Here is a 15,374-nt window from a genome sequence, read left to right as displayed (position 1 = left end):
GCGCCGACATCATCACCCCTCTGCTATTCCTACCAGAGCGCGCGCCACGATCTATTTTGAATGCATCTGCAAGACTGCAAGTACAGTGAGTTGAATAATGATTGTTGGGCAATGCAAAAACTACTGGCTATTATTACTAATATGTGGGGGCAATGTTATACCACTGAGTGGCTATAGATGTACCTTGAATTTATTACTAAATGTGGGGGCAATGTTATACTACTGGCTATTATTACTAATGTCATGTGGGGGCAATGTTAAACTACTGGCTAGTGGCCAGTATTACTAATGTGGGGGCAATGTTGCTGATCCGAAAATGATCCGATCCGTGACTCCTGATCTGTGAGTTTTTTGATCCGTTGCACCCCTAGTACCTTTACATTCATGAGCCTTCCGGTGAGCACAACTGCGGGTATTCTTCGGGCATGAGGTCACTTCCCGTACCACTGGGAGCGTCTCTCATAGCTCTGAGTGTTCAGTGCGGAGCTGTGAGAGCAAATATCGCGTGATTTGTGAACCAGGAAGTGACGCGAGTCCAGTCTTTCAATGTGACTTGTCTTGTTAGATGAGCCTGTGTTTACATCACAATGGGGCGGTAACTTTAACCACTTAAGACCCGCGCTGTAGACAAAAGACGTCCACAGCGCGGCTCTCAAGTGCCGGGTGGATGTCCCTGGACATCCGGTTTACATTCACTGGGCGCGCAGCGGGGAAACTCTGTGCCCGGCACATCGCTGGGAAGCCGATGCGCGTGCCTGGCAGCCATGATGTCCGCCAGGTACCCGCGATCGGCGGTGACAGCAGGGACGTGGAGCTCTATGTGTAAACACAGAGCTCCATGTCCTGTCAGGGAGAGGAGACCGACGCTGTCTCCCTTGTACATAGGGACACAGCATCGGTCACCTCCCCCAGTCACCCCCCTCCACACACAGTTAGAACACACCCAGGGAATACATTTAACCCCTTCCTCACCCCCTAGTGTTAACCCCTTCCCTGCCAGTCACATTTATACAGTAATTAGTGCATTTTTATAGCACTGATCGCTGTATAAATGCGAATGGTCCCAAAATTGTGTCAAGTGTCCGATATGTCCGCCACAATATCGCAGGCCTGAAAAAAAATAAACCTATCCCCTATTTTGTAGGCGCTATAACGTTTGCGCAAACCAATCAATATACAAAAATATGTAGAAGAATATGTTTTGGCCTAAACCGAGAAAAACATTTTTTTTTTTTTTTTTTAATTGGGAAATTATTATAACAAAAAGTAAAAAATCTTTTTTTTTTGTCAAAATTTTCTGTCTTTTTTTGTATATAGCGCAAAAAATAAAAACCACAGAGGTGATCAAATACCACCAAAAGATAGCTATTTGTGGGGGGAAAACGAAAACAAAAAAAATAATAATTTGGGTACAGTGTTGTATGACCGCGCAATTGTCATTCAAAATGCGTCAGCGCTGAAAGCTGAAAATTGGTCTGTGCAGGAAGGGGGTTTAAGTGCCCAGTAATGAAGTGGTTAAATTGCGACGCCTGCCATTGTGATGGCAACACAGAAGCTGACGCCGCGGCTCCCCCCAGCATCACCGCAACAGGGAAGTACCTGCTTGTGGGCTTCTAATGCCCACAGTTAAAATGGCAACGTCACGAACAGCGGAATATAACTCTAAGAGCCCTTTCACACTGGTGCATTTTTGTCGCATTTTCGCGGTAAAAATAGCGCTATTAAAATGCTCATAAAACCCATGCATCTCAATGGACCCTTTCACACTGAGGCGTTGCGCTGGAGGAGCGTTGAGAAAAGTCCTGCAAGCAGCATCTTTGGAGCAGCTTTTGAGCGCTGAAAAACACTCCAAAAACGCCCCTCTCCATTGAAATGAATTGAAAACGCTGTAAAAACAACTGAAAAACGCCCATAATCTGCCCTGAGCTGTAGAAAAGTCACATGATCTCACAAAAAATTAAACATGCAAGCAGAAAAGAGAACATCTACAACAGGAATAAAATTATGAGAAGATCAAAATGCTCAAAAAAATTATCTATCCCATAAAAATGAAGTTTTTAAGTAAAACACCACACTACTGGATTTACTTTACAATACATTGCTTGTTTTACAAGATCCCCAATCTCACTCCCAATAGTCCCAATTCACTAACCCTAATCCCACTCCCAATAGTCCCAAATCCCTAACCCTGCTTCCACTAGTCCCAAATTCCTAACATCGCTCCCAATAATAATCCCACTCCCAATAGTCCCGAATCCCTAACCCCGCTCCCGATAGTCCCAATTCACTAACCCTAATCCCACTCCCAATTCACTAACCCTAATCCCACTCCCAATAGTCCCAAATCCCTAACCCCGCTTCCACTAGTCCCAAATTCCTAACCCCACTCCCAATAGTCCCAAATCCCTAACCGATACTAGTAAGTAAAGCGAATAAAAAAAATACCAGCATACTGTAGATGTCAGCAGTATGCTGGATGTAATGGTATATAGGTATTTAGGGTGAACCTCCATTTTAAGTATGGCCCAAGTGTGTTTTTTATTTTTTTGTCTGTACTTCTCTTGGGGATCTCAGGAGTGCACTTTGTACTAGACTCCTGTGTCAGATTCAGCGGACAGTGGGCTAATTAATAACTGCTGTTGGCTGACATCACAGCATTGGTCCAGGCTCTGCAGGGATCCCGACAATGCCTGAGCCAACTGCTCTTGCCTTTTGGTGCACCAGTGAGCATTGGAGGGGCAGATCAGACACACAGTGACTGATAGTCGTTGTGTTCACCAAAGACTGAGAACTGAGCGATGAGCCATTTTTTTGATCAGTTCTCGGTGTAGAGCTGGTGGGGTCAGATGCAGCATCGAATTGGTGCTAAAGCCACCTAGAGGTGCGTGTGTGGTGAACCCATACTACTTTTAGGCCCCTTTCACATGTGTGGGCCTGAACAGGCACTCCATGCAGGTCTATGGAGCGACAGATGTTGGCAGTGACATGGCAGAATTGGTTAAATGCAGAGCACACCACCATTCTGCCTGTGCTAGTAAGCACACACTTCATCTTAGTGAAATAATCCATCTTTAAGCTAAAAGGTTCACTCACCATGCATTCGGTCTGCCATTCATTCAATAACACAACACCCCCATCTTGTTCTCAGTTTGCCATTGCCGCCGTCATCTGGCGGCCCAGATAATCACCTCCCCCATGGGAGTGGTCATCACAGGATGTCCCCTCAACACAGCAAGCACCATGTAATGACATCCCTCTAACACAGACCTGGGCAAACTACGGCCCGCGGGCCGTATACGGCCCGGCGGACCTTTTAATCCGGCCCACCCCCGCCGCCGCAACCTACTGTTATCACCGCGGCGGGGAACATAACAGACAGCGTTCGTTTGAACAGCTGTTTTCCCCGCCGCGCATAGACACTCCCCCTTGGACGGATCTGTCCAATCGCGAGCAAGGGGGAGTCACATAGACACTCCCCCTTGCTCGCGATTGGACAGATCCGTCCAAGGGGGAGTGTCTATGGCATAGACACTTCCCCTTGGACGGATCTGTCCAATCGCGAGCAAGGGGGAGTCACATAGACACTCCCCCTTGCTCGCGATTGGACAGATCCGTCCAAGGGGGAGTGTCTATGCGCAGCGGGGAAAACAGCTGTTCAAACGAACGCTGTCTGTTATGTTCCCCGCCGCGGTGATAACAGTAGGCAGGGCCGGGAGGGGTCACTGTGCCCATCACACGCAGCACATGCAGCCACTTGTGCCAATCACACGCAGCCACTTGTGCCAACACACGCAGCCACTTGTGCCAACACACGCAGCCACTTGTGCCAACACACGCAGCCACTTGTGCCAACACACGCAGCCACTTGTGCCAACACACGCAGCCACTTCGCCACCATAAATTGTCGCCACTGTGCCAATCACACGCAGCCACTGTGCCAATCACACGCAGCCACTGTGCCAATCACACGCAGCCACTGTGCCAATCACACTCAGCCACTGTGCCAATCACACTCAGCCACTGTGCCAATCACACTCAGCCACTGTGCCAATCACACTCAGCCACTGTGCAATCAATTGTTGCCACTGTGCCAATCACATGCAGCCACTGTGCCAATCACACGCAGCCACTGTGCCAATCACACGCAGCCACTGTGCCAATCACACGCAGCCACTGTGCCAATCACACGCAGCCACTGTGCCAATCACACGCAGCCACTGTGCCAATCACACGCAGCCACTCTGCCCATCAAACGCAGCCACTGTGCCAATCACACGCAGCCACTGTGCCCATCAAATGCAGCCACTGTGCCATCACATGCAGCCACTGTGCTAACACACGCAGTCACTGTGCCATCAATTGTTGCCACTGTGCCCATCACACGCAGCCACTGTGCCATCAATTGTCGCCACTGTGCCCATCAAACGCAACCACTGTGCCATCACACGCAGCCACTGTGCCATCACACGCAGCCACTGTGCCATCACACGCAGCCACTGTGCCATCACACGCAGCCACTGTGCCATCACACGCAGCCACTGTGCCATCACACGCAGCCACTGTTTAATCAATTGTTATTGATTAAACAGTGGCTGCCTGTCCCCAGCCTCTGTCCCCCTCCTGTGTCATGTCCCCAGCGTCTGTCCCCCCTCCTGTGTCATGTCCCCAGCCTCTGTCCCCCTCCTGTGCCATGTCCCCAGCCTCTGTCCCCCTCCTGTGCCATGTCCCCAGCCTCTGTCCCCCTCCTGTGCCATGTCCCCAGCCTCTGTCCCCCTCCTGTGCCATGTCCCCAGCCTCTGTCCCCCTCCTGTGCCATGTCCCCAGCCTCTGTCCCCCTCCTGTGCCATGTCCCCAGCCTCTGTCCCCCTCCTGTGCCATGTCCCCAGCCTCTGTCCCCCTCCTGTGTCATGTCCCCAGCCTCTGTCCCCCTCCTGTGTCATGTCCCCAGCCTCTGTCCCCCCCCTGTGTCATGTCCCCAGCCTCTGTCCCCCTCCTGTGTCATGTCCCCAGCCTCTGTCCCCCTCCTGTGTCATGTCCCCAGCGTCTGTCCCCCTCCTGTGTCATGTCCCCAGCCTCTGTCCCCCTCCTGTGTCATGTCCCCAGCCTCTGTCCCCCTCCTGTGTCATGTCCCCAGCCTCTGTCCCCCTCCTGTGCCATGTCCCCAGCCTCTGTCCCCCTCCTGTGCCATGTCCCCAGCCTCTGTCCCCCTCCTGTGCCATGTCCCCAGCCTCTGTCCCCCTCCTGTGCCATGTCCCCAGCCTCTGTCCCCCTCCTGTGCCATGTCCCCAGCCTCTGTCCCCCTCCTGTGCCATGTCCCCAGCCTCTGTCCCCCTCCTGTGCCATGTCCCCAGCCTCTGTCCCCCTCCTGTGCCATGTCCCCAGCCTCTGTCCCCCTCCTGTGCCATGTCCCCAGCCTCTGTCCCCCTCCTGTGTCATGTCCCCAGCCTCTGTCCCCCTCCTGTGTCATGTCCCCAGCCTCTGTCCCCCTCCTGTGTCATGTCCCCAGCCTCTGTCCCCCTCCTGTGTCATGTCCCCAGCCTCTGTCCCCCTCCTGTGTCATGTCCCCAGCCTCTGTCCCCCTCCTGTGTCATGTCCCCAGCCTCTGTCCCCCTCCTGTGTCATGTCCCCAGCCTCTGTCCCCCTCCTGTGTCATGTCCCCAGCCTCTGTCCCCCTCCTGTGTCATGTCCCCAGCCTCTGTCCCCCTCCTGTGTCATGTCCCCAGCCTCTGTCCCCCTCCTGTGTCATGTCCCCAGCCTCTGTCCCCCTCCTGTGCCATGTCCCCAGCCTCTGTCCCCCTCCTGTGCCATGTCCCCAGCCTCTGTCCCCCTCCTGTGCCATGTCCCCAGCCTCTGTCCCCCTCCTGTGCCATGTCCCCAGCCTCTGTCCCCCTCCTGTGCCATGTCCCCAGCCTCTGTCCCCCTCCTGTGCCATGTCCCCAGCCTCTGTCCCCCTCCTGTGCCATGTCCCCAGCCTCTGTCCCCCTCCTGTGCCATGTCCCCAGCCTCTGTCCCCCTCCTGTGCCATGTCCCCAGCCTCTGTCCCCCTCCTGTGCCATGTCCCCAGCCTCTGTCCCCCTCCTGTGTCATGTCCCCAGCCTCTGTCCCCCTCCTGTGTCATGTCCCCAGCCTCTGTCCCCCTCCTGTGTCATGTCCCCAGCCTCTGTCCCCCTCCTGTGTCATGTCCCCAGCCTCTGTCCCCCTCCTGTGTCATGTCCCCAGCCTCTGTCCCCCTCCTGTGTCATGTCCCCAGCCTCTGTCCCCCTCCTGTGTCATGTCCCCAGCCTCTGTCCCCCTCCTGTGTCATGTCCCCAGCCTCTGTCCCCCTCCTGTGTCATGTCCCCAGCCTCTGTCCCCCAGTTTTCCAACAATGATATTTACTGCTTTTTATAAAGAAATACAATTGATTTTATGCAGTATTGAGTTTAGCCTTTTGGCCCGGCCCTCCAAAATATTTTTAGGTTCTCATGTGGCCCCATCGAAAAAATAATTGCCCACCCCTGCTCTAACAGGATGTCCTATACAATACATGAATACAATACATACCATGAGTACAATGTTGGCTAAAGTCTTATGGGCGTGTCTGGGCAGGGAATGCATGTATGCCTTGTAGCAGGCAAAGCCGTATTGCTTTTTAAAACATGGACGCCCTCCCCAACTCCAAAAACGGTTACAAGCTCGCATATTATCGCTGATGGAATCCTTATTTTGCACCATTCTATAGAATAATGCATATTCAGATTATACCATTATTGTAGGTGGAATGGAGGCTATCTACAGGCGTGCGCTACATATCCCAAACCATGCTGATCAGACACAGCAGAGACAAGAGCGCACATCCGCCAATAACCACTAATGTCGGAGTGCGGAGTGAGCATATCCCCTCAACGATCGTCCGCACTAATGCACAGAGGGCCCCTCGCTGGCGGACATATGCCCACGCCGCAAACATTACACTCCAACCTCAAGACATTTTCTACTACCAGACAAGATTCAACCATTCTCAGACTGCCCCAGTCAGCTCTTTTAGAGCGGGTTGCGGAAGTACTAATACTGAGTGACACTATGACAATACATATTAAATACATCTTGAAATTTCCACAACAGCAGTGACATGTCCGCTGAATCCAGACGGATGGAAACCCTATTTTCCATCCGTCTATTGGATGAAAACAGACGGGCAGTCCGTTTTTTTTCATCTGATGCCCCATAAAGGAGAGCAGAGTAAGCAGAGAGGGACCTGTCATCCGCCAGCTCAGTGGGGATCAATGGATCGTGTCACCTATCAGTGTCACAAGTGCCACCTATCTGCTATCAGTGTCAGCCACCTATCAGTGCCCACAAGTGCCACCTATTGGTGCCCACAAGTGCCACCTATAGGTGCCAGCCACCTATTAGTGCCACCTATCAGTGCCCATCAGCAAGACTCAGTGCCCATAAGTGCCGCCTATCAGTGCCAGCCACCTGTCAGTGCCACCTATCAGTCCCCATCTGTCAAACTGCCACTTGACATTGAAAAAAAAGTATCGGTATTGGCGAGTACTTGGAAAAAAGTATCGGTACTTGTACTCTGTCTTAAAAAAAAGTGGTATCGGGACAACCCTACTTACCGTCTTATAGTTCTTTTCACCCGGCTCAGAGTTCTCACTCCCGCGGGGAGTAGGCGTTCCTATAAAGAGGCGTAGATGATTGACGTACGGGTAAGGCGCGTCACGCATTCCGAAAATAGACGAACTAGGACTCGACTCTATACGGCGCCTGCCGTGTAGAGCTGACTGCGCAGGCGCTGTATAAAGCAGAGTCCCAGTTCGTCTATTTTCGGAACGCGTGACGCGCCTTACCCGCACGTCAATTATCTACGTATCTTCATAGGAACGCCCACTCCCCGGAGCAGTGAGAACCCGGGTGAAAAGAATTATAAGAAGGTATATACAGCGGAAAAAATTAAATAAAAATACCAGCATACTGTAGATGTCAGCAGTATGCTGGATGTAACGGTATATAATTGTTTTAAGGTGAACCTCCGCTTTAATTAAAAATCAGATACTATGTTCTGCCACAGCAACAGAAAGCAGGTTAGAAAAAGATATACACCCACACCTCACAAACCCATTCCCATTAGCAAAGGGAAGACTCCCCTATTAGGAACAAACAGCAAAAAAATAAAAAAGTTTTTATTAAATATTAAGGAGAGGACTGTCCTGTTGGTGACATCAGGAAGGTGCAATAGGAATTAGAATGACACCTGTGCTACATGATGCTAGACACGCCTGACCAATAAGGGCTCAGTAAACGATTGTGAAACTGCTCATCCAGACATGTCCTGGCAAGAATCCTGTCAGCAAATTTCTAAAGCACTGAATGATCGGAGTACAAAAAGCTCCAACACATAAAAAGCCAAGACAGCTGATTTCAAACTGCTAATTATTTGAGTGGCAGAAATCTTGTACAAACCAATTACCCAAGTTTTCTATAAAAGGGAAAAGGATTTCCAGGATTGCATTAACACTGGAAGGTTTTATAACATTTGTACAACTTTTTACTTTGAATAGTCTAGGAATGAAGTTAGTACAAGTCGCAATTTTTGTGGAATATTGCTATAGACATACATTATTTTCATACCCTTTTAACCCTTTCACTGTCAAGATTTTTTTTTACACTGAAATTTAACTTTTGAAACCTGAATACTACTTAATACTCTGACAGTTTCTGAAAGCAGTTGCAATTTATGTCACAAAATATTCGCTTAACAGTTTATCCACCCCATATTTTTTTCCCCCCCCGAGAAAAAAAGAAAAGATTTAGGGCACAGTACTAAATTTTGTGGTAAAATATAAATGATGCTGCATTAAGTAAATAGATACCTGACATGTATTAATGATGGCTCTAGAATTATTTCTCTCACTGAGGTGCAACTGTTTTTGAACACAACCCCACAAGATGCACAAAAAAAAAAAGTTTGTGGTTATCTTTTTTCCTTTCTTATTAAATTGTGGCCTTTTTTTGATTCATTGATTCTTATCACAAGGCTTCCATTTAATGGGCTAGTGGAAATGACAAACTCCCCTTAGGCCCCTTTCACACATGCAGATCCATTTTCACAGACTCCGCTTGCTCAGTAGGGATCACTGTTGATCCCCGCTGAGTAGGTAGGTGACAGGTCGGTCTCTGCTCACTGTGCAGAGACGGACCTGTCAGATCTCTGCTCTCCTCTAAGGGGGAGATGGGATAAAAACAAACCGCCTGTCTGTTATCATCCGATCGACGGATGGAAAATAGGGTTTCCATTCATCTGGATTTAGCAGAGCAGATGTCAGCAGACAGGCATTTCTTCATAGGAGGAGCATGGTGCGTCTGTATAAGTCCACCTGAAAAAGCTGACAGGTATGTGTGAAAGGGGCCTAAAGTGGTCTTGCATGCTGTATAATCACTTCAGCCAGAAAGCCGACAGCTTACTGTGAAAACATATGAGCTTGAAGTTTGTGTACATGTCAACGGGAATAAAAGGTGTTAGAACGATCACTTCATTCTGAAACATCAAAAATCTGGAGCATTATCTTTCAGCATGCTATTAACTGCAGTATGTAAGCCATTAGGAGTAGCCAATCAAAATATCATGGACTGACAGATGTCAGAATATGAAAACTCTGATTGTCTATTGGGGTCTAACAGATCAGTGTATAAACCATTTCTGCTAACTGGTACATGAGTTTTCTTTCAAATTGGTTTATTTTTGCCTAAATGACTAGATCTCTGGCCCAAGCCACTTTCAATGCCTTTACTTATTATACTGTTGGGATTAAAGCATTTGTCAACCCCCAAAAAAAGTGTTTGTGTTGTATAATTTGGCTCGCTGTACACTCAAAACACCTGGCTATACCCTCCCCTCTGAAAATGGGCCGTTGTGACAGTTTGTGTGATTCGGTCATCCGCAGCTCTCTTGTGTATGTGTATCATCTGTCCTCCTCCCCCCTCCCTGCTCTCATATCTGTTAGCAAATCATCTTATCCCCTCTGTACCATTATAACATGCATGCCTGTGCAACGTAAAAAAAAAATTAAATCTGCCCATCTGTACCTGTATAAGCTCCACTCCGGGTGCTCAGCTGATTGTCAGCACTCTCTCTCCCCCCAACTGGCGTCAGCGGGAGGGCTTGGCTCCACCCACTGCAGCAGTGAGCCGAAGAGAGGAATCAGCTGAGCGCCCGGAAGGAGCACACACACACACACACACACACACACACACACGTTAGGGTACAGAGGGGTTAAGACTATTTAGTAGAAGTGGGTTACCAATCACTTTAAGCATCCTACATTTATCAAATATCACAAACCAAGGAGCCAGCAGAGACTCTACTAATGCAAATAACACGAAGAAGGGATTTTACCTTGATTTAGAACTTGAAAAACAGGAATACAAATTAGGACAAGAATCCAGGGTTCTCCTCAAACACAAAATAACTGATCTTAAAACAGTTATTTTGACACCACCAATAATTTTAGTATACTGGACCTAAGAGGCTTACTTTAGACAGTCCGTTTTCCAAATTTACCAGCTGTCAAGATTAAACACTGAGCTGTACTGATGTAGATAATGCAAGTTGTTTCCAAATGACTTTAGAGGGTATTAGTAGGGGGATTTATTAGAAGTGACGTTTAAAGTGAAAGATTTTAAAACACAAATTTCAGTTAAAATATGAACCTGCTCACCCCTCCAACCCATCCTGCAAGATGTTTTTGTAGCTGCTGGCATAAAGCAAGACATAGCTGTTGAGCCCCACAGGCTGAAATTTGTTTTATTATTTCCCCATCTGTACTAAAAAGTACCAAGCAATTGTGAGCTGATAGCTGGCACCTACAGCAGTCAGAATACCTAAACAAAATACTGCATCTGATCGGATTCAACCACTGTTTGGTCCAAAAAAATTCTTTGCCTCCTTTGACAAAAGTGTATTGAAAATGTTTATGTTGAGTCAAGTGGTACCAACAGGTCCTCCCATGATCCATTCATGGCTAGCTTACGTTTTAATCTATGACCGCAACCCAGATCTCTCACCAGGGCTGTTTTTGGGAACTAACCCAGTGCTGCAGATGGTCCCTTTTCAGCTGGTCCTCAATTGTCCCCTTGTTAAGACGTCACTACTCTTCTGGATCTAGAGAGAATGCCATCACTGGACAGCCACAAGTGACTATGCCACACCTGAAGGAGGACCCTACCACTATACCCTATGTCCCCCCCTGATGTAAACAGAAGAATAAGAAGAGAATGCTCTAGACTGCAGTGACATGACTACAGCTTTTGGTAGCCAAAAATAAGACAACACAAAGAATTAGGAAAAGCTACCAGTAGGCTTCTTGAAAACATTCACTAGCTGTGCCCCAGTGCAATCAGATTCACATTGATAGCACAAAGCCAATCAATTTACATTACATCCATTCAATAATTTCTTAGCCAATAACTTCCAAATAACAGTTGTGAGATCTCTAATGATTTAGGAGGTGCACTGGAGCTTAAAAAGAAGGAGAAGTATGCTCCCCCCCCCCCCCCCCCCATTATACATACCTAGGTGCGATGCTGCATCTAGCATCCCAACACTGAGAGCCGAGCCATCGAACCCCACCAATGGCTCGGTTCTCACAGATCCCTGAGCTACTGACTGCCAATCAGCTACTCTGCTCCTCCACGCTCACTGGAGTGCTGAGCTGTGGAGGGGCGGGGAGTGGCCGTCTTAGTGGCTCGCTGAGAGGCTGAGACACCCATCAGTCCAGGCACCTGGTGGATCCAGACTCAGGATGACACGGCGCCTGGACTGATCTGTGTCAAGTCGGACCTAACTAATGCTGTAGAAAACAAAATGTAAAACTCAGTAAGGTTACCCTTCATTCACACAAACATTTTATTTATTTATTATTTCCTTTGCAAATAATGTAGGTTTTTATTGCCAGAGCTAACAAAATCCCATGCAACCAAAACACTCATGTTCTTCAAATGGCTAAGGGCTTATTTAGATGAGTCCCAAGGCCCATCCTCCATGGCGAGCAGCATTTTGCTGCATGTGCATGCACCTCAGAGCTGTGTTCTGGTACCCCACAGAAGTGGATGCAGACGGCAGCTGCACATGCAACTCTGACATTTGGACACTGGACAGGAGTGGGTGCGTGGTAGCGATTGGCTACCATGCAGAGCTGCACCAGATTTTGCACTTTCCAGTTTAAGTAAATCAACCCCAATGTGTTCAGGATCTATGCACATGTGTGTCAAATTCTGACATGCTAAAAATCCAAAAAGTTAAGCACATAAAAACCTTATAAAGCTTAAAGAATTTTGTTCTATTTATAGTATTTCCTAACACATACTAAGAATTTATGCATGCATTTCTTCATGCTTAGATGAGCTTTAGGATTGATAAGGGTTTTTATGCGCTGCACTCGTTTGATTTTAGAGGTTGATCTCCTTTTTGTGCTAGCAGTTCCACCCGCTGATCTTTTATTATTTGTTTGCATTTTAAAATGCAACCGTGTCTGTGCAGCAACTGCATCCACTTCTGCGCACAGCTTTGGAGGTGGATGTACACGCTGCCAAGAGCTGGAGGACGGGTCTCAAGATCAGGGCTCATTCAGATGACAGATTAGCGCTGTCCTTGCAGAACTGCTGGCCGACGCATGTATGTCCACCTCGGAGCTGCGTGCAGGCAATCTATAGAAGTAGATGCAGACACAGTGGCTGCATGGACACAATCACATGTCAAAGTTTGACATTTGGGCACCATCTTTGCCATCGTGTGTGCTTGGTCCACACATCTGTTAGTGGATGGCACTAATCTGCCATCTGAATGAGCACTCGCATTTATGCATTCATACGCCTATCGGATCAGTAAGTGTCCTACTTTCTGTATGCAGCTAAACGCCAGACACATTTCACTTGCACTACTCCATGTTTTCCTTTAGCGCTGCGTTTAGATGCGAATAAAACTATCAGAGCCAAGACGGCTGTGTGAATGAGCCTTAGGCCCCTTTCACACGGACAATTGTTATGACACTGGTAAAAGCATGTTTTGTCATTTTGCAATACCAACACTCTTGGTACAGAGATTACCCGCATTTGTACATTGCGTTTATGTGCGATTACATGTGGCTGAGTTCAGCTGCGGTCGTAAATACTTGGGTAAGAGAAACCAGCAGTAAAGCCTTGTGGCTTTGCAGCCGGTTTCCTACTGCGCAAGCACAAATCGCGCTGTGCATTCTCAGTAGGCCTGCTGTGGCGAGGGCCGACCTTCTGACTGAGTTTGCTGCGGCGAACTCAACATTAAGTGGGAGCGGGTACCTGTCATAGCGAGGCATCTGCTCTCCCCCAAGGGGTGTGGCACCGGAAGGGGGAATGAGACAGACAAGCGGAGCTTCCCCTTTTGAGTGGAGCTCGGCTTTTCACAAAAAAACAAATGGGAGCCAATTGCTTTTTTTTTTATTAAGGATGAGCTCTGGAGTGTTTTCAAACCCCACGTGTAGAGCCCGCTAATCACAAGCATTGAGACAGTGTCCCGATGCGCGACTGTAGACATCGGGAAATATCTCACTGCCTGTGATTAGCGCAGTGCCTACTTCCTGTCGGGCTCTGCACATAGGGTTTGCAAACACACCAGAGCGCATCCTTAGAGCCGGTTCACACTGGGGCGGCTCAGCCGCCTGACGAGTCGTGTCCTATTCAATGCAATAGAACCGTTCGAATAGGAGTGACGCAAGTCGCTCCGACTTAGAGAAAGGTTCCTGCACGACTTCGGGGGCGGCTCGGGGCGACCTGCATTGACTTCTATACAGAAGTCATTTTGCTGGTCGCCTCTGAAGTCGTCCTCAGGACGACTTGCAGAGTCGTCCCCGAAGTCGTGCCGCGGGAGTGTGAACCGGCTCCTAGTTTCTATGCGGACCTGCACCAGATTTTGCACTCTCCAATTTCTCAGAAATCAACCCCTACAGGGTCTGAGTTGGGATCCATGCCCCCATCCCTGTCCACATGTCAAAGTTTGATGTGCAGCTGCTGTCTGCATCCACGTCTGTGGGTGTCTGCACGCAGCTCTATGGTGCATGCGCATTTACTGCGATTAACTGCGTTTATATACAGATAGCTGCAATACAACGCTGCTGTCAACTATATTTTTCTTAAATGCACAAAACCATATGTTATGAAAACGTTGCTGTGAATGGGGCCATAAGGATGCATTGCCTGCGGTAAATTTCCTCTATCCACCCTTATATAAGGGGCCTTAAAGGGGACACGCAGCCTTCCCATATGTACACACACAGTGCAATACTCACGAAGCTTCTTCCACATTGCTTGATGACAAGCCACAAAGCCCTTACGGATGGCGGCACACACTTCCTCCGGATCCCGTGACATGAAGCCCTTCTGCTTCCTGATGAAGCCCCACAAGTGATCCCGGGCGAAGTGAGCGGCCTCCCGCCCGCCGTGTCCATCAAACACCGAGAAGAAGGCCACAGACTGCCCGCTTCCCCCAGGGGCGCCTCTGCTGCGAGCTGGAGTCCGCCTCGGAGAGTCCTCTTCTCCCTCCGAGTCCCCATCTTCTTCTTCTTCTTCTTCCTCCTCCTCCTCCCAGGAAAGTTCTCCTTCCCCCGGCTCTGGCTCCACTAACACCTGAGTAACATCCTCCATGTACTTCCTGCCGCCCTGGTCCGAGGAGACGCTGACTCTCAGGATCAAAGGACTCTCCATAGCCCCCTCCTTTGTTGCTACGATAACAGCCGCTGCCCCCGACCAAGACACAATGGAGCCGGCTCAGCGCTGGGATTAGAAAGAGTCCTCTGTCTGTCTCTTCTGCCCGCAGCTTCTCCCTCTTCCTCCGCCCGCGCTTCTTTATTGTTTATTTTCAACACCGCTCCGACCTGTCCAACAACCGACGTGACATCACGCAGCCCAATGGTATACTCAGCTGTACCGCACGCACACTCCTTTACCCGCCCCGACGCTGCGAGCATGCGCGCTGACGTCACGCGCGAAGGGGAAGCCCCCGGCGGCTCCGGGGAGCAAGCGGCCAGTGGGTTAGGGAGGGCTCTCGAACTTTCTCGCGTCCATCTTTGTTGGTGGGAAATAAACATGAACTGGGAGTGGGGACGGGTTTCCAAAAAAAAGACCACCGCCTATAAAAAATTTCCATAAGGTGGAAAAATAATGGTAGCTGGCTGCTAAGTAGGTCACTTAGTGTTGGTTTAGTCAGCACAGCAGTGCTGTGCCTCTGGTCCTCCTTATGTTACCACATAGGGTGACATTCACCGTGCTGTCATGCATTGTTTAATTAAATCTGAGTAATCCACATATAATATACATAGGATATTATTACTGCACACAAACATTCTAATAAATTTTAT

General features: G+C 49.0%; 1 protein-coding gene across 1 annotated transcript in view; it reads right to left on the bottom strand.

The window, feature by feature from the left end:
- PPM1D (protein phosphatase, Mg2+/Mn2+ dependent 1D) overlaps positions 1-14,976 on the bottom strand; it is a 51,679-nt gene extending 36,703 nt beyond the window's left edge. The window contains exon 1 of the mRNA XM_040336913.1: positions 14,307-14,976. Within this exon, the coding sequence (XP_040192847.1) occupies positions 14,307-14,721 (415 nt within the window). The 5' untranslated portion in view covers positions 14,722-14,976. The remainder of the gene's footprint in view (positions 1-14,306) is intronic.
- Positions 14,977-15,374: the final 398 nt, after the last annotated feature.

The sequence above is a fragment of the Rana temporaria genome, chromosome 2 (genome assembly GCF_905171775.1).
Source record: "Rana temporaria chromosome 2, aRanTem1.1, whole genome shotgun sequence".
NCBI classification, from domain to species: Eukaryota; Metazoa; Chordata; class Amphibia; order Anura; family Ranidae; genus Rana; species Rana temporaria.
This window is presented reverse-complemented; position numbering and strand designations above follow the sequence as displayed.